The sequence below is a fragment of the Sphaeramia orbicularis genome, chromosome 4 (assembly GCF_902148855.1).
Source record: "Sphaeramia orbicularis chromosome 4, fSphaOr1.1, whole genome shotgun sequence".
NCBI lineage: Eukaryota > Metazoa > Chordata > Actinopteri > Kurtiformes > Apogonidae > Sphaeramia > Sphaeramia orbicularis.
Window position 1 is genome coordinate 17,750,532 of NC_043960.1, and position 24,318 is coordinate 17,774,849.

The following is a 24,318-nucleotide window of genomic DNA, read 5'->3' on the forward strand; positions in this document are numbered from 1 at the left end:
ACTGTAATGGGCTCAAACTTTTATGTTCACTAGAAGAGTCTGTTATGTCTTTGGTGTGAGGCATGTTTGCCACATTGTATTGTGGGACATTTTGCTCTATTGGGTTCTGTTTTGTGTGTTGAGTTCAGCAGGGTTGTTGTGTTTGTGTGAATCTGGGTTAATGTGTAACCCCTTTTACACAGCACTTCTGTTCTGGGAATATTTCTCCTTTATTCTGGAATGATGTCTGTGTTAACAAAATACCTCTGGAGGTAGTAACAGAGCAGTGATAAAGGTGGAATCATGATTCCGGAACACTATGTAAAAGGAACACCTCTCGTTCCACAACCAAGGTGTTGTAATGATCTGAGTACGGTGACTGAACCCAAATGCAAGACCCGGAAGCAGACGTAAAAGTTTACAGTGTTTATTAAACACAGGTTTAACTGACAAGTCAAGGATTGTGTTAGAATACAGATTCTTGAGGTTATAGAGTTCAGGATTCTTCTCAGGGTTTGTGAGACGGACCGGAGACGGACCCTCACAGCCCGGACCGAAAACACACGTCGAGTATCCGACTAGGGGAGAGCAGAGGGATGTCAGAAAACAGACCAGGTCACACACGGTGAGGCAAACGGATAGGCAACAGTACATTGGGATAGACTAGTTCACGTACCAGAAAAACAGGCAAAAGGTCGAACACACGTTGAAGCAACAGCAGCAGAGGTACAGACAGAAAAGCAGAGGTCCAGAAAAACAATCCAGGTCAAAAACAGGCAGACAGACAAACAGGATCCAAAAACCACTGGTAAGTAACACACAAGGAGATACGAAGAGGCACAGGACAGGGGAAAACACAGGGCTTAAATACACAAGAGGGAGGGAAGACAATGAGACACAGGTGGAGCAAATCAGGGCGGGGACAGGTAATCACACACAGGTGGAACTGATTAGGCAAAGGAAGCAAAGACACCAGACATGACACATGAGGAGAACTTAACAAAATAAAACAGGAAGTGACAGACAAAACACACAAGACAGACAAAACCAGACTAATGTCTGGTGGCAGATGTGACAGGTGTGACGTTTTGATGATGTATTGCATGTGCGACCCCCACACTAAGGGGGGTTAAAAATGAGCGAGGGTAGGTGTACAGTAAAAAAAAAAAAAAAACATCAACGCAACCGGAAAGATGTCGAACTGGGGAGACACCGAGATCCGCGAGCTGTTATCACTTCAGGCAGAGGACTCAATCTATGCTAACATTTGTGGAACGGTGCAGAGGTTAGCTATGGCTAGCTAGCTAATGCTTGGGGTATTTCCAATGCACAAGTTATACGTCATACTATAGGCTGTGCTGCGTCACCGCCCCTTCGATTCTGGAATGCAGGTCCACTATGTAAACGTCCAGCCTGTCTCACCTCTGTTACTCCTTTGCAGAGGCAATTTCTCATAGACTGTAAGGGAAGCTCGGCTTCCCCTAAAATTACAAAAATTAAATGGTCAAATATGTACGGTTGTGTTGACATTTCATTGACTACAAATGTGTTAGAACACGTTCATCTCACAGATGAGTTCATTCAGAATCAGCTTTATCACAAATCAATGGACTCAATGTAGTTCACTTCTCATACATTCCCATTGCGCTGTTTTCTCATACGATCTCTGCTCAGTGCATTTGCCCGTAGACACTCAGCGTCCATGCACTTCAATGGGACTGAGTGGAACAGTTTTTTTCATTGCCTCTAAACTGGACGGTAACTGGATAAATGCCACTATGTTGTCCCGACCCCAGACCCTTGGCATCTCTGGGGGTGAATGGAGCTGTGGGCAGACCTCAGCTGGGCTGGATGACAGGCTTCCATGTGCTGATTGGAGGATTGGTCGAAAAGCTGAATCTCATTTGATTGACAGCTATTTTGAGACATACTCCTTCACTTGACAGCGTTCAGTTTAATACCATCGTGCATTCTGTTGTGAAATCAAGAGAGAAACCACTACGAAATTACTTGTTCATTTCTTACACTGTAAATAAAACACACTCATTGTACTTCCTTGTTTCAATTTAACATAATTTCAACGTTTTCTTGTTTAGTTGGTACGATAAGGTCACTGACCATTTTCTTAAAAAGGAACAGAGGACCGAATTTATGTTTAAGTAACTTGACTGTTTTTTTTATGTAAGCTGACAATGAGCTTCCCCTCTCTGAAAGACAAGCAGCCGCCACTGCTCCTTTGGCTTGTCTGTGGAAATCGGTCAATGGTAAAACGGTGGGATCACCATCTCACCTCTTTTCTGGGATCTCTGTGTTAAAGTTGCTTGTGTATATGGCAATGTTTATTGGTCTTTTGATGTTTGCTTTTATTTTTGTTGAGGCATACCATGGTGTGCTACCTTTGTGCTGCCATCCTAAATATTGCAGTGGTTGAAGTGAATTACACTACCTGTGCACTTCAGATGTTAACTGACAGATTGCTAATTATACACCACATACTACTAGATATTCTGTCCTGTAAGAAACATGAGAGAAGCAACTGACAACACAAAGGTGGTGTTCGTCATATGCCTCCAAAATGACTCAGAAGGATGTACGCCGACTTCACTGAAAGACACTCTCAACTTGATGATAATTATACACTGAAAATAAAGTCACACAAATGATATACTTAGCGCCATTAAAAACACACGATCCAAGCATGTGGTGTAATTTCCAGAAAATGATTTGCTCAGGTGCCTATTTTGGATATATTGCTCATGAGATGAGTCACACAGTTAACAGTTTTATTTTTTCAATGTCGGCGTTTGGACTAATCCCTTAATGTCGGACATTGAGTCGAATCTGTTGTACAGCGTCACGCTTGACTGGTAACTTTAGGTGTGGTCAATAGCCGATATAAAAGCAGCAAAGAAAACGTCAAATTTTTTTTGCCAGCTCAAAATGTCACAACTTACGATACAGCAGACAGAACATGCCACTGGCATTTTACGAGCAGGTCTCAGCCGTGGTGAAGTCGCTCGACTGAATAAACCTGTTAAATTAGTCACAATTTATCCACAATCCATTCTCTAATGACCAATGCTTCCTTTTTTTAATATGAAGGTAACGCCAAACCACTTAATTAAATATATCCCCAAATATACATGTAATTCTGACCCGTGTGTTTTTAATGGCGTTAAGCATATTTTGTCGGGCTGCCTTTAGCTTTGATTTCCAGGATGCATTTGTCATGTTATTGTTTTTGCCACGTAATGTCATATTTATTTCTGTCTAGAGCTGCATTCATTTTTGGCCTAGATCTTGTAATGATAATTATATAATCAAACCGCTGTGTAACTCTTCTCCGTCACATCTCAATGGAGTTCAGTTCTAGAATCTGTGATGTCTAATCCATGTGTGTAAATGATGTCTCATTCTCCCCGAACCACTCTTAAACAATCTGATCCTGATGAATCCTGGTATTGTCATCTTGGGATATGCTTGTGTCATCACCGAGAAAAAAAAAACACTGATGTTAAGATTTAGTCATTCAGTTTATTAAGGTTCAGTTTACTTAATATTTTGGACACATATGAGCCTAGACCTGACCAACTGAATCCACCCCAGATTTTAACACTGTCCCCACAGACTTGTATTGTAGCCACTAGGCATGATGGGTAATCACTTCATCCACCTCTCAGGGTCAGTCTGGACTCATCACACCACATGTCCTTTTTCCATTGAAACACAGTCCAACCTTTATGCTCTCTATCAAACTGATGGTTGTTTATGAAATGAGAAGTGACTCACTACATCAGTTTGGGTTAAAGAACTTGTTGCAGCTAAAACATATTTATCACCACAGTTATTATCCAAAATCATGGCGGGGATTTTTTTGAAATACACTTAGGCAAGGCAGGTTTATTTATATAGCACATTTCATGTACAAGACAATTCAAAGTGCTTTACAGAAAACATTAAAAGCATTACAGCAGAAGCAATAAAAAGTATAGGCATGAGAAAAACACACAAACAAAACAAAACAAAATCAGATAAATAGATAAAACAGATAAAAACTTTAGGCTTAAATGAGTACAAACTCTATTCAAATACAGCTGAGAACAGGTGGGTCTTTAACCTGGATTTAAATAAACTGAGTGTTTCAGCTGATCTGAGGTTTTCTGGCAGTTTGTTCCAGACATGTGGAGCATAGAAGATGAACTCCATGTCTGGTTCTGACTCTGGGAACTGACAACAGACCGGATCCAGATGACCTGAGGGGTCTGGTGGGTTCATACTGGGCCAGGAGGTCACTGATGTATTTTGGTCCTAAACCATTCAGAGCTTTATAGACCAGCAACAGAACTTTAAAGTCTATCCTGTGACGGACAGGTAGCCAATGTAAGTGTAATGTGGTCCACATTTCTGGTCATAGTGAGGACTCTAGCAGCAGAGTTCAGAATGAGCTGCAGTTGTCTAATGCATTTTTTAGGTAGACCTGTAAAGACACACTGTAAAAAATGACTGTAGAATTGACGCCAAAAAGTTGTAAAGTTGCAACATAAAAAAATTGTAAGTGACAATACATTGCAAAGTTGTTTATTTGAAAAGATTTTTGTGTTAACGATTAAATCAAATATAGCTGTAGTTCTTACAGGAAGAGCATATTAGCAAAACTAGATTTGTATGTAGAATTTAAGTATTTCTATTGTTTTTAGAAAATAAAACTGTAAATTGAAATACAGTGTGGTGCCGTTTAAATTGCAAGACCATAATGTTGAAATAACAGCATATTTGCTTTTTTTATAAAAAAAAAAGTTATAAAAAGTAAACATTTAACAAAAAAACATTTTAAATTTGTAAATTAATGGGTTGGTAGAGTTGGTAGAGTGGCTCGTCCGATAACCAAAGGGTTAGTGGTTCGAATCCTGGCTCTGACTGTCCATATGTCAAAGTTTACATGGAAGACACTGAACCCTAAATTGCTCCCAGTTGGACCTGGTGGCTTTGGAAAGTGCTTTGGATAGCATGAAGGTGTAGAAAATGTGCTAAATAAGTCCATTTACCATTTAAATCCAATGTTAAATATACATGTTTAAATGTTAAATCTACGTGTTACTCCGTAAATATGTTTACAGTTGGATGTGTTTTTTACAGTATTGTTCTGTAAACCACAGCTGCCAGTTTTTCTCTGTAAAAACAACAGGATTTTTTTTACAGTGCACTGTTGCAATAATCAAGCCGACTGAAGATGAATGCATGGACTAGTATTTCCAGGTCCTGCTGAGACATCAGATCTTTTATCCTTGAGATGTTCTTAAGGTGATAGTAGGCTGATTTTGTGACTGCTTTGATTTTTTTTTTCAAAATTTAGGTCTGAGTCCATCACTACACCCAGATTTCTGGCCTGGTTGGTGGTTTTTAGGTCTATAGACTGAAGCTCTAAAATACCCTTTAAAATGAGAGAAAAACAAGTGATAATAATAAAAACAGCTGAAGACCTGTTTTGTGTGACGACCTAGCTATACTTTGTGTTTGTGTAGACACTTGCTCTCACTGGACTGCTGTCAAACAAATAATCTCTCATTCGGTGTCATGTTCATAGACATAGAGAACATTACATATAAAGTCCCCTGTGATTTCAGATCATTTTCAACCTTTTCAACACGTCATCCGTGACCTCCTCGTGCTTTATGGATGAGGCTGTCGTCACCCTGGAATAAACCATTCCCTCGAAACCCTACTCTCCCCTCTTCTGTCAAAAGATTATTATTATTTTTGTAGGCATTGAATCGGCATTTCCCCTGTGTAATTGCTCAACAGCAATGAGTCACTCCGTACTGCACGTAAAGACAAGCCTCAGTGTGGAACTGATTTGTCTGTCCCTTCAGTGGGCACACTGATAATTATTACCTCCGCCAGGAGGTACTGTGATCGCTTTGCTTTGTGTGCGTGCGTGCGTGTGTGCTTGTTTGTTTGTTTGCTAGCAAGATAACTCAAAAAGCTATGGACGGATTTTCATGAAATTTTCAGGAAATGTTGATACTGGCACAAGGAAGAAATGATTAAATTTTGGTGGTGATCGGGGGTGGGGGTCTGCACTGTCTTTTCTAGAAAAACACTCGGAAAGCCAGGGCCAATCAGTGGGGCCCCCCCGATCACCACCAAAATGTAATAATTTCTTCCTTGTGCCAGTATCAACATTTCCTGAAAATTTAATGAGAATCCGTCCTTAACTTATTGAGTTGTCTTTCTAACAAACAAAAAACCAAACAAACAAACACACATGCACGGGAGGCAGATCTGTCCTGGCGGAGGTCTGCGATCTCTCCGAGTGCTTCTCGTGTTTTCATTTTGTTGTTAGCAGTAAAATCAGTGAAATGTGCAAGGAGGTTGCCAAGATTTGTAGAGTTTTGCATTTATAGACATATCTCCCTAAAATGTCATACTGTGATAGAAGAAAATAATCTGTGGTGTAAAAGATATGGTTGTCAAATGATTAAAATTTTTATTTAGATTAATCATAGGGTTGCTGTGGATTAATTTCGATTAATCACGATTAAATATCTTTCATTTTAAATCTGTATTAATTAATATATATATATATATATATGTGTGTGTGTGTGTGTGTGTATATATATATATGTATACATATATATACATATATATGCACTTAACGTTCAAAACTTCAACAAAACGACTTGAAACAACTGTTGCATCTTGGGTTGTTTTGTCCTCATATTTCCATCCAGAGGGCCAACGTGTTGTTTAGCATTTTCCATCTTTATGGGTTGGTTCTGCTGCCTGTCACTACTGGATCTACTGCCCATTTGCACATGCACAACGATAAGTCTATTTGGACAAATTCCCCCAAATGCTTTGGTAGAGACATTCAAAATTATTCTGTGCTGTAGATGGGCTAATTGCGTTAAAATTTTTAATAAGATTAATCATGATGATGGGTTAATCTGTGTTAATGAATTAATTTTGACAGTCCTTGTAAAAAATGATCCTTTTCCGTCAAATGGGAACACAAACAGGTATTTTTCCATTAATTTGTCACTACACAATTATCCAAGTATTTGTGACGCCACACAGTGCTCGGATTATCCAACAGTTTTTATTTTGTAAATGGCCACAGATAGCATATAAATATGACAATAAGTTAATAAATATCAGTATACAGTAATCACCAGAACACATTCAAATAAAGTGACCATACCATTAGGTACCCTGCACAATAAACGTCAGAACTACACAGTTGGATATGCTGGGGAACAATTAAATGGTACACAACTTTAACCCTGTTGAAACTTCATAACATGTAGCAGAAACTCAGCTCTGACAGAACATAAATTCAACATTTGCACAGTGTACCACAGCCACATCATGTCAAAAAGTTCATACAGTTGCTATTGTGGGAAAACTTTGGGCTGTTCAGCTTTTAAATTACACTTGAAGTGATTAGAACATAAACACCGATGTCATTTATTTTAATGTGATTGTATTGGATAGTGATAGATCTAAACTTTAATGTCACTATTAAAAGCAGTGATGGAGAAGAATGTGTCTGTCATGTCATTACATTATACATTACTGTAATCAGGTACAACTACTGAGAAAAAAATATTGTAGAGTATGAGATATGAATGAGTACATTGGCAATCAGGGTTTATTGAAGGAAAAAATAGTAATAAGTGCATCACTGTGTCAAAAAACACAAAATGTAAACGTATGTAAAGGGTGGAATACATGAAAAACAAGATGACAAAAACAACTGCTGCCCGAATGGTGAAAATTATGGTTTCCTGATAAATAATAATAATATATAGTTGTATATCAGATTGTCTCCAACCTGTTTCTGCCGTTGTATTTTTATGTTTCTGAGCATTGATGATTAATGTTTTTCACCACAGTCCTTTTCGCCCTTTTATTTTCTTGCATCTGTTTGTTTCAGTGAAAAGCTTCCATGAATACAATAAAATGGCCTGTAATTCAACAAAATGCTCTACATCTGAACTCAGCAAAGAGCTCTAATATGACTACACCAGTACAATATTTATATATTGGGAATTTTCAGTTTTATTGTTCCAAACATTTGTAATAAACATGCAAAAAATACTAAGTTCCATTAGTTTGAAGTCATTAAAATACATATATTATCTATTAAATGTCAACAGGGTAGCTAATGATCTGTTTTCCACAACTTTTCCCATGTTGCTTATATGTGGAGATGAGGAACCAAAGAGGCTGAAGCAAAAGCAATGGTTATGTAACATAAAAGCACAATGGAAAACCATGACTGTTTATATCCAAACAGGAACTGCACATGGTGGTTCATCAATTAAAATTCAACCCATGTCAACTATGCCTTTGAAAGGATATATCTATATATTTAAATTGGAAGTAAAGGGTTAGATTATGTAACATTGGAATATACTTTAATACTGATAGGTTAATTTTTTTATTTTTTATTTTTTTTTCTAGTAAATATCACTCAACAAATGACTATGGTGTCTGAGTTCATATCACTTGCAAACAAATTAGGTCATATCCAAAATAAAAACAAGGAATCTACTGCATCCAGGTCTGCAAATATACAGGATTAGCTGTCTATTTGTGTTTTTCTCAGACAAAATAAGCTCTGTATGTTGCATGAACACAATGCTTCAGTGGCTGAGGGGTTATCTGAAGGTCTCTCTTGATTGTTTTTTGTTGTTAGTATCAATATAACCTGGTCGTGGCTCTGGGAGCAGGTTATGTTTAACAATAGAAACAAGTAAAAGTTGACCTTCACTTTGGAAACATTGAAAGCAACCACTCTATTTACAGTACATTGTATGTAAATACTGAATGAGCTGATGTTGAATGTCGACATGAGAAATATCAAAAATATTGGACCTGTTTGCACAAATCGACAGCTGTTTATGTTTAACATCCAGATGAGATTCACAAGTTAAAGTCTCCAAACAGTAAAGTAACTTGACCACATTAACCTTCCAAACTCACCTTCTAAACCAAACTTAAACAACGGAAACAAAACAAGCCTTGTGTCAACTTCCTCATTAACTTTCTTGTAAATGTTCAGTCTTGGGTGTCTTTGTTTTTTTTTTTCCTGTTTAAGCCCCACCAGTTAAAACCTGCCAGTCACTATTGTCTTTCTCTTTCTTCTCCCGACTGTTTGGTTCGTTCCTTTGAGACAGATCCAGGATCAGTTTGGACTTGAGGAAGCGCCTGTAGGAGTCTTTTTCCATCAAGTTATAGATCATCTTCTGAGCTTGGTCAAAACAAGACGGGCAGGCGTTTTGAAGGTTCTGCCTTGTATCTTCTCTGGTCACTGCGTCTAGGTTCACCTTAGAACGACACAAGAGAAGGAGGTAAAGGGTGAAAACACTGGAGATGAAATCTGTGTGATGAACCGTCCTACTAGAAATTCAGTAATCATTTCTGAAGGAATTGCACCAAAGTTGACCCAGAGCTACTTTTGTGGCAGTTCCCAAATTTTTTTTCTCTATATTTAACATTTCGTAAGTGATTTAACACCATTTATTATAAAATAATCCTCCATATTTTGCATCTTTTCAGTGAAAATCAAGTATTTTCCAGTATTTAATTCACTGATCATGTAGATGTTCATAATAGCTCAGATTAAAGTTGAGGGTTATTGTATCAAAAACAGCCAAAAACTGAAGAAAAAGTGACTTTTTAAGTAAAATATATCATTAACTGAACATAAACCAAGTGTCTCCATCCACTGTCATTGATCAAACTCTATGGGTTTTAATGGTGAATCAGTGTTGAAGTAGATGGTGGTGTTTCCATGGTAACTACAGAGCCTCTGAACATCCAAATGGATCATATCTGATGACCATGAAAAGATGGAAAAACTGCATTTTACACCAATTATCTACATGTATTGATAGGATTAGTGGATCAACAGGTATTAAACAGTTTAGATCAGAAAATGATTTTGGTTGGTGGTGGATGTTTGGGTCTTTATGGGTTAAAACACTCAGTGTACAGTCTAAAAAAGAAAACCTATATATAGAATAATTGCTGTTTTTCTTAATTCAGTTGAATGATTTGTGTGCCAAAACGTCTCCATCCACATTCTGCCTGTAGAATCTCATGACAGCAGAGAGTTTCAACCCACAGGAAGTTGAATAAATAGCCACTAACATTATTTATGTCAGCAGTTATTGTTATTGCGTCACATAGTGCTTACCTCACTTAGCAAAGAATGCGTGGATGCAACAATTTACGACATTTCCAGTTAACTGTTAAACCTCCTGTTTTTTCTTCTACTCATCAGTTAGACACTCGGTCTTTACACCAGTCGTTCATTACCTCTTTTGGAGAGTCTGCCTCCAGATACTGTTGGTAGATTTGCTTGGCTTTTATTGCCATCTTGGAAGTGGACGCCTTTTTGTAGTCTTCACAGGCGACCCAGAAGTCCATGTTCTCTTCGCTGAACTCAGACTTGAGGAAAGTGGTGAAGACTGAACGACCCACTAAGATGGAAAGACAACACATTTAGTTTTAATGTCAAATGTTCATGCTGTTCGAAGAGTAGGTAACAAGATGGAGCTTCAACAGATATAAAAGGTAATAACAAATGTAATATTAACTGCTATAAAACATGAGAGTGTACTTTTAAAGGAAGGATATTTAGCTTTTTTAAATGGAATTATGCATTTTAAAACATTTCCCTGTGGTCTACATAAACTTTAAATGCTATGCTTGGATCTAAATTCTTTATTAATTCAACTCCACAGGTCCATCTTCAACCCTATTTCTGAGTAATGACACTAGAAAGGGGGTTTTGAGCGCTGGCCCTTTAAATGCAAATGAGCCACTTCACACCCCACCCCCTCCAGGTTGTTGACCATGCTGCTCTGTCCTGTTTCTCTGAACTCTGAGAAATGTTTGTCGGAAGTCTTGACCTTATATGCGCAAATGTCGTAACTAGTTATAGGCCAAACAAATTACACATTGACCTCATGAAATCGCATTGTATGTCATGCCAGTTCTTAGGGCATTTGGCGTGCTATACATATCCATTTTAATCCTTTTGCGTGTTATTCAATGCCATTTGATTGCGTGTCAATTTACGCAAAGATCTCCGGTTTACATATTCGTAAACGCTAACACTAACCGCTAATCACGTGGTATTTGACACAGCGTGAACATATATAATGCGTACAGATAACACACCAATTAAAAGTGGCGTGTATGGCATGTAGATTTACGCAATTCATGATATCATGTTGCAAATTAAGAAGGAATTAAAACGGGTTGTAGAAATCCACTGGATTTTTGCCAAAATGAATATAAAGATAGCTTTGCAGCACCTGGAGGGTTCAAATTCAAACTTTTTGAACTCTTAGGGTCCCCAAATACACAAATAAATGTACAAAAGACTAATAAAAGTGGGTTTAGCAAAATATAACCCCTTTAAGTTGTGTTCTAAGGATTTTGCACCAATTTCTGTGGTCTTTCAAGCACAAATCTTTTCAACTAATATGTTTGATGACAACACTGCAGTCACTCAATCAAAAATAAGGTTTTATAAGTAATATATAATATATCTTTGTAGTAAAAAGGAAAATAAAGGCGTCAAATTTTGGAGTTCAACATAAAACTTTGTTGAGATATTATTAGACTGACAAATAAATCTGATAGAGCACATTTCAAGGACATTTCAACAGTATTTCTCATTAATTTTGACATTGAATTGGAAAAATACAACATAAGAAAGTAAATAAATAACTGTTTTTTACCTCCACCCAGGTGGTTATGTTTTTGCCGGTGTTGGTTTGTCTGTTTGTCTGTCTGTCTTTGTGCAAGATAACTCAAAAAGTTATGGACGGATTTGGATGAAAATTTCAGGAAATGTTGATACTGGCACAAGGAACAAATGATTTAATTTTGGTGGTGATCGGGGGGGTGGGTGGCACTGATCTGCCTTGGCGGAGGTCTGTGCTCTCCGAATGCTTCTAGTTTTATTTCTGTGATAGAAATTCATCAATAATCATAAAAATGCTGAATATAATCAGCTTTCCTCATACCCGGTTGATCCTTAGTTTTGTCTACTGACAGTTATTGTGCTGAAAATGACTAAATGGCAAATGAAAAAATGTCTGAAAACATATTAAAACGAAAATGAGCAAAGCCATCCAAGTTAAAAGCTCTATTGCATAATATTTTATTACCGTCGAAAATAAGTCTATAATTGCATCCTGCCTCTAAGATACACTAAACAACAGAATTGTTTTCCAATAATTGAACCAGTTAAAAGAAGCTCAGAACATGGAACTTAAACATCTTTTTATTTCATGAAACTGATGGACTGCTTCGGCTGTAGTGCTTCAAAACTCCTACATGATTAGCAGACACGGCTGAGTGCAATAAGATAAACAAATGAAGGCCGCGCAACCTAGAGCTGACGGACGAAGCCTGAAAGATTGAAGGAAGTCATGACGACGTTGGAGGTCAGCGGTTAAGGTCATGGAACGCAGCAGGTCAGAACCCAGCTGGTTCCCGCAAGGCCATTGCTCCCCGTGTGTGTCCACGCACACACTCAGTGTAATTCCCAGTGGGTTCAAGCACACACGCAGACACATTGCACTGGTCAGCGGGCCCTCGGGGGCCATTCAGCGATGCCTCCAGACACGTAGCTCGAGACCAGAGCATGAGAATACAATCATGTGCATGTTTGAGGAAATTCCAACTATTTCTCCAACATTTCACCAACATGTTTCAAAGGATCTAAGCGAGATGAAGTAATCAGCTCTTATCTAGAACCAATACCTGGTGAAAAATGGTTGATTAAATCTGACATGTACAGCAGGGGATGAAGCACCTCCAACTTCTTACTGGCAGCCATTAGTAAAGAATGTGAAGGTCAGGGCTTTATCTTGTCTTTTTTCCCATGATCACAGCGCAGTCATGTCATATGAGAATAAGCTTGTTTAGTTTTAGAGATTTTTGTTTGATCCCTGAGAGAGGCAAGGAGTCAGTATTATTAGTTTGACTCTGAAGGGTTTAACTGGGATTTGACGACTTCGTTATGGTTTTCCGACCACAAGTTCAAAGTCCCAAGTGTGAAATTTTAATACGAAAAAACCCACTCACCTTCTGTTTTCATCACATGGCAGAAAGACTCCTTCCACTTTTCCACCTCGGCTGCAGTCGGCGCCCTGAAATACAGATATAACGAGTTTTTAAAAAAGGCTATATAATCCGTATTAAGCGCTGTGATAGTACTTTTTTATTCGATATAGCCTGTACTCCCTCTACATTAAAAATTGTTGCAGTACTTCCTCGGCTGAGCAGTCAAAGAAAACAACTCCCTATATTGCTCCTCTCTCAAATGCACAGTAAAACATATTTAAATATCATTTCAGACAAATATTTTCAATATAAAAAGTCTTTGCTCTTTGTCGTAAAGTGCCACATGTATCTCAGCTCCACGATGGTAAATCTCTTAATATCATTGTACGTCATCTGGCATTTACACGAAAAAATCTGCAATAAGGCCTCCTTAAGAAGCTGTAGGATATAAAATCACTGCTGAAAATCATTTGTAGTATGTCCAGTAATAGACCAGTAATCCATACGGCTACACAGTACTTAAATGGTGAAAGTGATGTACTACTGAGTGATCACGCCTGGGAAATGTGTATTGATTGGAAGTCCCTATATCTGAATGGGTTTCTATTATAACTGGTACGTTTATGTCATGGGGAGGGTTCATCCATGTTGCAGAAAGGAGGAAGATTCTCCTCCAGAATGACAGCGTTTCCATCCATAGGGTTCTCTGAACGGTCTGATGTGCATGAAAATGACATCAGTTTGTACAGACTTTACAACCACTAGATCTAAGCCTTAATTTAATTTGTACAATTTACATAACATGAGGGAATATCTTTTGGATTTGGTGTGTTAAAACCTAATTTTGCAGAGATTTCCAAATGAATTTCTCTCTAAATTTCACAATTACTAAGTGTTTTACCACAATTTATTTTAATATTATCCTCTGCATTTTCCCTTTTTCAGTCCCAATCAGGTTTTTTTCTATAATGAATTTACTAATCATATAGATGTTCGTAAAGACTTAGAGTGACTTTGAAGGTTATTGTATTAAAACAGAGAAAACTGAAATTTATACCATCGACTGAACATAAAAACAAGCATCTACCACCACTGCAAATCAGATGCTGCTAAAAAACTGAGAAAGTGTAATGTCTTGGTACTTCTAAAGTTATTGAATATTTTAGATCCTTAGATACTTTTGGTCGCCAGCAGCTGTTTACATCTTTCAGGTTTAAGCAAAGGTTGAAAATCAATTATTTGGCGTTGAAATTGAAAAAGAGGGACTACAATAAAATACATAAAATTGGAATCATGTTAACATTGTTTGCTTTTTTCTGCTCCATTTCCCAGCACCGTGAAAGCAGCCATCTAGTTTTATTGGGTATACTTACACAATGTTGCCCATAAAGGTGGAATCATTTTGTTTTCAGACACAAATCCTTTTATTATTCCTATTTATGTGCATCAGTGATAACATATTGAGTCCCAGTTATGCTTTATGTATCAAGATTAAATCACATTGTCCCTTCATTTCATGAGAAAAGGTAAAAATATGTGATTCCAGCTTTAACAGCGGACTGAAAAGCCTTGAATATATGCGCACGTTTGTTTGCGTAAAACCAATGTAATATAATTTAATTCGCCATTTGTCAGTAAATAAGATATTCTGTCAACATGAGGGTTTCATTCATTTCTCCAAGGTAACACATCATATCAGCAACAGAAGAAGACTTGTGAGGCAATTATATGTGTGAAAGAATCTGGAGGAAAAATGTAAAAAGTCAATTAAAACTCCAATCAATCAAACTCCAATCAATGTAAAAAGTCAATTAAAAAAAAAATGAACATTAAACCATATGTATTTCGACGTTTCTCGAACCTCAAACAACAGCGTCGAGTCTCATTCATTCATTCAGAAGCAGCTCGACATTCAACAACTGCACTTAGACCTTGTGCTCAGACTTAAAATACCATCCTGCCACGAGAAATCATTTCTGATTTCTGTGATAGGGCTTATATTCACAACTCCCTCTTAATTACTGTCGATGAATGGTATTTGGGTCAATGAAAACTGGTGCAAAGTCACAGATTATAATGACAGACAAGCAACATTCAGGAAAAGCCATTTAAGATTTAGACAGGAGGTATTTGGGTCAGTGAAAACCAACACTGATATGAAGTATAAGCATTTAGCAAGATAATATAATAAAAATGAACCCATCTATGAAGAAATATGACTTGGTTTCAACACTTCAATTGTCTTAAAGAGGAGAAGCACAAACCGGAACAGCCACTTTAAAATATTCATAAATAAAGTTGCAGAGATGAGCTCTTCTGACCTCTTTGTAGCAGCATCAGCCTTTTCTTTCGCCTGCTTTGGATCCGCTGCTTGGGGTTCAGGCTTCTGGAGTAAGAAGCTTATTTTGTGCTTGATGTCTTTGGCGCTGTGAAGATCCAGATGAGTGAACAGTAAGAAAAATGCATTCACAAGACTTCACTTTGCACTGTAGTATTCCTATAACAGCTGCTTTCATTAAGATTTACTCAAAATAATAAACATTATTTAAGGTTCTGATTCAGACACATTTACTATGCATATACACTGGAGCAAATTAACTTGATCCACATGTTGGTGAAACAATCCTAAACTCACCCTTTTAAGCATGTTGCAGGAAGCGTCGCGAGTCCTTTACACATGGTGAAATATTAAAGATCCAAAGTCAGTGTTGTTGTTTTAAGTGATGACAAAAAGACAAGAGCTTTATAGCAATCTTCTCCCAGTGTCAGACAACAGGCTGTGGGTGTCTCCACCCCCAGCTGTGGTTTTATATCTCCAGAGCGCACGCTGACAGGAAACTGACCAATCACACAAAGAGACAGAGAGAGGAAAACAGAGAGAGAAAGAGAGGGAGCGAAACCAGAGCACCGAGAATCTGCAAGACGGGAAATTAACGACAAATTGGATCATGCGGAAAGTAAAACAAAAGGTGTTTTTCTCTAAAGGGAACATCTGGGGATTTAATAAAAGTTGTTACCTTGTGAGCAGAGTTAAAGTATCCACAGTTGACTCATGATTCTCAGTTCAGTTAAAGAGGCTTTCAGAAGTGTGAAGCCTGTTTATCTCAAACTAATACTGACATTTAACTGTGGGCCTTATGTACACTGTAAAAAATCCAAATATTACCAAATGTATTTTTCTTATTTCTAGTCAAAATATCTCATCACACTTAAAATAAAACATAATCACCTAAAGAGTAATTTTTCATGGAGATACAAGAACTTATTTTTAGACGATAGATCTTGAAAATCTTATTTCAAGTAATCTTACCAAGATAAATTTTAACTTGTTCCATAGTTTTGTTTTGTTTTTTTTTGTTTTTTTGCTTAATTCAAGATTTTTTGCTTAATTCAAGTCATTCTACTCAAAATATCTCATCACACTTCAAATGAAACATAATCACCTAAAGAGTAACTTTTCAGTGAGATATAAGAACTTATTTTTAGACAATAGATCTGGAAAATCTTATTTCAAGTAATCTTACCAAGATAAATTTTAACTTGTTCCACTGTAAATTTTTTTATTTATTTATTTGTTTATTTATTTATTTATTTATTTATTTTTTGCTGAATTCAAGATTTTTTTGCTTAATTCAAGCAAAAAAAAAAAAAAAAAAAAAATCTGCCAATGGAACAAGGGAAAATTATCTTGGTAACATTACTTGTATTTTTTTTTATGTATGTATGTATGTATGTATGTATGTATGTATGTATGTATGTATGTATGTATGTATTTATTTATTTATTTATTTATTTATTTATTTTTGCTTAATTCAAGATTTTTTTTTATTTTTTTTTGCTTAATTCAAGCAAAAAAAAATAAAATCTGCCAAAGGAACAAGTGAAAATTATCTTGGTAACATTACTTGAAATAAGACTTTGAAGATCTGTTGTCTAAAAAAAGTTCTTATATCTCACTGAAAGGTTCCTCTTTAGATGATTATGTCTTATTTTAAGTGTGATGAGATGTTTTGTCTAGAATTAAAAAAAAATACACTTGGTAAGATTTTGATTTTTGATTGTACCTGTATACTCAAAATATTATGGGATACGACCTGCATTAATCCAATTAAAATTTTTACACTGATCGAAAATTAACATATAAAATCAAAGAGGCGAGTGAGTGTCTTGAATATATCAACAATACGTAATAAAATTGAAGTCCTGCCCATTTCAATTGTGCTCCCACGTGCTGATTGGAGGATCAGTGGAAAGGCTGAATCCCGTCTGATTGACAGCTGTTTTGAGATCTACTCCCTCACCGACACAGTTCAGTTTAATACCGTCACACATTCTGCTGTGAAATCGAGAGAGAAACCACTACGAAATTACTCGTTCATTTCTTGCACTGTAAATAAAACACACTCATTGTACTTCCTTGTTTCAATTTAACATAATTTCAGTGTTTTCTTCTTTCAGTTACATAATTTAATCATTTCTTGTTCGAGTTTAATATCATTTTGTAGACAGTTAAATAAATCAAACTGTCGGCTAGGTCGGAGTGAAAGGAGCATCTGTTGTTTAACCCTTTCATGCATGAATTATGATATCCTTACCCAATATATTTTTCCTGAGTGTTTTTATTCCTTTTTAGGCATGAAAAAAACAATGCAATTGAGTTTTTTTGTTAAGAAGTTAGAAAATTGGCCACTCCATGTATTTAATTTTTGAAGCAAAGAAACATGTATTTGAAACCTAATATCAGAAAGTGATATGGAAAACTATGCAATAAAAACATTTTTAATGCTGCTAATCAGATGTTTTCTCACAATTTAATACACTCTAATACTAGTTATTATTCATTTCATGGAGATAATACGCAAAAAAAAAAACCAAAAACAAACAAACAAAAAAACTGTTACAATCTAATAACAATTAGCAATTGATTTACAGTAAAAAAAAATAAAAATAAAAAAAAAAAACCCAAAAAAAAAACATGTCACTGCAGATCAGGTTTATCAAGAACAGCAAAGTTACAGTAATGGTATGAATGTCAGCATATGGGATGATGCGTAAGTGTCCACTGTGTTGGCTGATATGCAAATAAACCAACAAAACTCATGAATATACAAGAGAACAGCTGCAGAATAACTGTCCACTGTAGTGACCACTGTGCACGAAAGGGTTAACAAGGCTGAAGTCTTACACCCGCAACACACTGGGCCAAGGCAATCTGAGCAGCCCAGCTCTGCTGGACATTCAGAGGACACTGGTCCAGTCCCTGGAAAAGACGCCTACTTGGTACGATAAGGTCACTGAGCATTTTCTTAAAAAGGAATGGAGGGCTGAATGTATGTTTAAATAACCTAACAATTTTTTTTTTTTTTTTGATGTAAGCCGACAATGAGCTTCCCCTGTCTGAAAGACAAGCAGCCGCCACTGCTATGTACACTGTTAGTCATAAAGTTGGAAGAATTTTGTTTTCACATTCGACTTTTTATTCCTGTTTATACACATCATTAATCACCTTCAACCAGATGCAATGATCACATACTGACTCCCACTTACACTTTATTTATCAAGAATAAATCACACTAGATGAATAGTTGTATCCCCCTGGAAAAAATCACTTAATGTGTCAGAAAATGATAAAACACCTTTTTGAAAATTTGGCAGCCATATTTAGATCATATCAGTACATTTGTTACACCAAGTACTTTATGTAGTCGTTTGTATTGGCCTTGCACACTGGGGGGGAGGTAAAAGGGTTATCCTTCTCGCCTTGCCTTTTGTTATGTCTGTATTCTGTTGGTATGATGATATGTTTGTATACATTGCATATATCAAAACTGAAAAAGAAAAAAATGTATATATTAAAAAAAAAAAAAAAGAATAAATCACACTGTCACAAGCATTTCAAGAGAAGACTTAAAAAATAACTAAATAAATCAACTTTATGGGCAACAGTGATTTTTAGCATTTCATTGCAAACAACTTGAATTTGCATAACAAACTTTTTTCCCCAAAGAACAGTTGGCTTTCCAGCATTACTCATATGACACATAATAAAATACAAATGATAAAATAATATATAAATAAAATGGTAATATCAACCATTTTTGGGGGGGCAAATCATGGATAGACATTCTCATCATTTCAGAACCAAAACTACATTTCAAATCAAAGTTTCTATGAATCAGTGAGTCAGTATTTCTATGTTTTAACTGCTTGTAGAACTTTTCTACTGTATCTCTAACATTCCCATGTAATAGTTTAACTATTGTTATGCAGTCAATATTTAGTGCCGACGGCATTTGGTTTGGGAAAGAGTTTGGCTTAATAAAAAGACGTGATGAAAAATGAGTCACAGTACCGTTATTGATATTAAATCATAATCTGTTCCTAACTCTCACCAAATCCAGGATGTGAGCTTCACTGTCTGGTGGGAAAAAAGGCTGTATTTGGTAAATCCACCATAGTCCCAGGCTTTATCTGCCCTAGGAAAGGGAGAGTCTTTTGAAAACAGCAATGTCAGAATATTGGACAGAGAAGACAAGTGATTTGAGAGAGGAGTCAAGGACGCCATTTTTGTGAAGAGACGTCGATCTGAGACACTCAAACCTACAGGACCGTTTTCAACAGCCTCCCCAAACATTTCTTACCAAACAACCTGTGACACCTGGACACACCTGAGAACAATCAATCCCCCTGAAGGACTTGAACAATTACCCACCCCCTCAACGACCCTGACACTTCAGGTCATTACATACTGTTATCCTCATAACATAATTGCCAGAGTCATATTTTTATGATCTGTGGTCTCCTAACATGACTGCTTCCTTTTACTTCATTGGCTATGTTCTGAAAAAATATGACCCCGGCAATTATGCTATGAGGCTAACAACATGAGAAAAACAACCTCCACAGACCCCTGCCCCTACAGGTTTATAATTCTGCCTTTCCTCACCAGCAAACAGAACAGATGAAGTCTCTTGGATAAGAGATGAAACACTAAAGAACAAACCAGTCCAGTTGAACCACATCGGTAATAATTAGATTTTCTGTTAATGATAAAAGGTAGACAAATAAAAGGTCAAGACATTTAAATAGCGAGACTTTGCGGATCCATTGTCTCTTGTCCTTTGGATATTAACAATATTACACAACCATCAAAACCTGTTCCACTTCGTTACGTTTTTCACGTGTTGGACAGTGTGCAGGCTCAGAGAAAACAGACATTGGGTATGCAGGTAAAAACATGTCAAAAACATATCTTCTTAAGATAATAATGGAAAAATGGAGGTGAAAACTATGGCGTAGCAGATGAGGGTTGTGAGCCTTCTGGATATGGCGTGGCTTTGGCTGGTCTGGTTTAACTATGATTCAGCCCGTAGCTGAACAGCCGTGATGAGTTGGTTAATGGGGAGTGAACAGTAGGCTGCTCTTACAGTAGTGACATCTATAGTCGCTTTTCCATTGACCCTCAAATTGCGCAAGTTATACTTCCGCATAAAAATTTACCTAATGGAAAAACAACAATTCCGCCAAAAGTCTCATTTTTCGATTAAAAGTTTTTGTGCTGGCAAGAGGTGGTTTTTCGAGCATAGCACAAATGGTATATCACACAAAACTGCAATGGAAAGACCTTTTTTTGCAACTAGAGTCAGGTGAATTAAAAACAAACGTTACACCAAGCAAAGAAGACGAAGAAACATGTATGTATGCATGTGTGGACAAACCAGGAAACCCAATCATTTTTTAATTTGGTACAAGATAGAGGGGTAATATATACAACTAGAAGCACTCGGAGAGCGCAGACCTCCGCCAAGGCTGATCAGTGGCCCCCCCCCCGTGGGCCCCCCCACCCCCTATCACCACCAAAATTTAATCATTTCTTCCTTATCCCATTTCCAACAAACCCTGAAAATTTCATCCAAATCTGTCCATAACTTTTTGAGTTATGTTGCACACTAACGGACAGACAAACAAACAAACAAACAAACAAACAAACAGACAGACAAACAAACAAACCCTGGCAAAAACAAAACCTCCTTGGTGGAGGTAATGATGAATAAATCTGTAAATCAACACCATATTTACGTTCGTCGCCATGTTTATGGAATGACTTCTGGTGTCGTCTCGTGATAATAAATAAACAAATCATTGCATTTGTGATTTAACCCCCTTTTTTTTTAAATTCTCTTTTTATTGAAAGAAAATTTTTCTTTTCATACATTGAAAAAACAAACAAAAACACAAACTATGTAGATCCAGAGAGTGGTTGTAAAAAAAACAAACAAAAAACAAACAAAAATATTTACAGCAGCTCATTATGGTCCTGTCATACAAGATCTCAAAGTAAAGAATCAATACAAAAATAAAGATAAACAAAAACACAAAAACATATTTCCTTCAGATGATTTTGGGTTCATATTCATGCATTCATCTCAGCAAAATCAGTTCTCAAAGGCTTCACATATCTCACCCATCCCTCCCAGTGTCGCACAAAAACATCCATCTTTAAATTTACAGTAAAGGTTATTCTTTCCATCCTATAAATTCCCATGGTTATGTCTATCCAATTATTTATTGTCGGTTCTTCTTGTGTCATCCATCGTTTAGTTATTGCTTTTTTTCCTTCAGCTAGTAATATACCGAAAAGGTATCTGTTTATGTTCTTGACCTCTGGAGAAATGCATCCCAAATACATTGTTTTGAAATCAAAAGGTAAATAGATACTAAGACTGATTTCTATGGCTTTATGTATTTCTTTCCAATAATGGTTAATTTTTGGGCATTCCCAGAATATGTGAAAATGATGTGCAATGTGGCAGCTACAATTCCTCCAGCATTGTGAATTCCCATTTGTGTAGTGTGACTTACGGCTAGGGGTAATAAAAAAAAAAAACGAGTTACGTTTTTCCAACAGAATTCTTTCCATAAATGAGACTTTGTACTTTTCCATTGAAATTTGCAGATGTTTTGCCATTCGTCGTCGTGATTTAACCCTTTCATGCATGAATTATGAGAACCTGAGTCAAGATATTTTTCCTGAGTGTTATTATTTCTCTTTAGGCATGAAAAAAACAATGCAATCGAGTTTTTTTTTGAGGAGCTACAAAAATGTCCACTCAGCCAGACACTACGCATTTAATTTTTGAAGCAAAGAAAATTTTATTTAAAACCTAATATTAGAAAGTGATATAGAAAACTATGCAATAAAAACATTATTAATGCAGCTAATCGGATGTTTTCTTACATTTTATCATACTCTAAAACTAGTCATTACTCACTTCATGGAAATAATATGCAAAAAAAAAAAAAAAAAAAAACCTTTTTGTTTTAAAAAAAAAAACAAAAAACTCTTAATTACAGTCTAACAACAATTAGCGACTGATTTAAAATAAAACATGTCAGTGCAGATGAGGTTTATCATCTATAAGAACAACAAAGTTACAGTAATGGTATGTATGTCAGTGTATGGGATGGTGCATAAGCGTCCACTGTGTTGGCTGATATGGAACTAAAAGAACAAAACCTAAGAATATACAAGAGAACAGCTGGAGAATAGCTGTCCTCTGTAGTGACCACTGTGCATGAAAGGGTTAATTTAATGTGATTTGCACATATGTCCAATGGAAAAGCAACTACTGGCATTCTATAAACCCATTTTGGTATGAATTGAACCAATAGTTTGGCTTCTGAAGTGTTAAACAAAGAAACAAACAAACCGAACCAAAAACAATACCTCTTTCCTTCCCCTTCAGGGGTGGGGTAAGAAAGATATCTGCACGCTGACCTTAAACACACAATGAGATTGAGATTGAGCCAGCAGTAGTGGTCGACCTTCTACCAGCTGTACAGGACAATAATCCGTCGATCAGCTTTTGTCAGAGCAGGTCTTCTAAACTCGACTAATTGCTGATCTGAGTCAGTCTGAGTCTGCCTCCAGATAAACACACCTGCTGAGAAAAAGCAGAAGGGAGATTACAGGGAATGGTAATACAGGGACTGTGACAGACTGTCTGTTATCTGCGGATTTCGATGTTTGCTGCAAACCCAGCCATGGTCTGGTGTTTGTCAAAAATATTTTTATCCCACAAAGAAGACCAAATGCATATTCATATTCATCATGACTCATTCTAAATCAGAAAAAGCCACCAGTTGTTAAGCGTTTATTATGCACAACTCACAGTAGAGAAACGGATGGCTGAAAATCTAAAAGCATTTCTACTCACGGATCATATTTGTATGTAAAGTAGCCTGCTGAAATATATATTAAGACCGCAGTGTCATCTCAAGTGTCATATTTGGTCAACTTCATCAGAGCTATTTTCATTATTAGATGATTTGTTCAGTTTCCATGGAAATAAATGTATGAATTTAAGCCTTCATCACATGTGTCCTGTACAGCACACATGCAAAGCAAAAAGTTAAAATTGGAATGCAAAAAGTTGTTCTGAAAAATTAAATAGCAACTTTATAAGGGGTCCCTTTGGAAAAGCAAAGAAAACAATCACTTAACTCTTGACAGGAGCTGGCAATGCAACGAAAAGCATCAATATAGTTGCACCCTTAGTAAGAGGAAGGATACAGTGGGAAAAAAAAAAAAGAAAACGTGCTCTCTTTGGAAGATGCGTGATTAAGGAACATTTATAGAGCTGCTGATATTGACAGTTGAATTCATTAAAACTTATTTTGCGAGGCTGAAGAACGTGCAGTGGAGGAGGGACAGTTTAAGGGTCTGCAGTTCATATCATTTAAGTTTGAGAAGTATGAAGTTTGTACAAAGTTTTTCTAATATCTGAAATTTAAAAAATGTCAGTTAGGTCAGAAACAGCCTTAGGTTTTAACAGAAAGACCTGAGACTGGAGTGAAATATCAAGCACCAACAGTGGCATTTAACATCCTACAGACACACCATGGAAACAACAACAACAACCATCTGAGAGCAACTAACTGCCTTTTGTACTCTACCTGCCAAAGGTGATTCACTGGAAGAACCCATCTAAATGAGACTAATCCAATATGAAGACAGAAAATCATCACTTTATATAAAATATCACAACAAAAATAAACATTTGCATAAATATTAGTCCCTATAAATGCATTAGTAACACAATGGCTTCATCTAGTGCAATGCAAATCAGTATTCATGTCTCTATTATTAACCTTTACTATAATGGTTCAGTCTGAGAGCTCTGAAGCAGCTGATTAAGTACGTTCACCCCTTTTTGCCTCCACACTCTGCTGAGGAGACAAAGAGGA

The 24,318-nt window shown here is 36.6% G+C and overlaps 1 protein-coding gene across 1 annotated transcript; it reads right to left on the reverse strand.

Moving 5' to 3' along the window:
- Positions 1-7,059: 7,059 nt before the first annotated feature.
- On the reverse strand, positions 7,060-15,861 carry rgs4 (regulator of G protein signaling 4). The gene is made up of 5 exons (XM_030132928.1): positions 15,707-15,861; positions 15,393-15,497; positions 13,093-13,157; positions 10,306-10,469; positions 7,060-9,311 (listed from the first exon to the last, which is right to left on the reverse strand). The coding sequence occupies exons 1-5, from the start codon at positions 15,748-15,750 to the stop codon at positions 9,078-9,080; spliced, it is 612 nt and encodes a 203-aa protein (XP_029988788.1). The 5' UTR covers positions 15,751-15,861; the 3' UTR covers positions 7,060-9,077.
- Between the last annotated feature and the right edge of the window lie 8,457 nt (positions 15,862-24,318).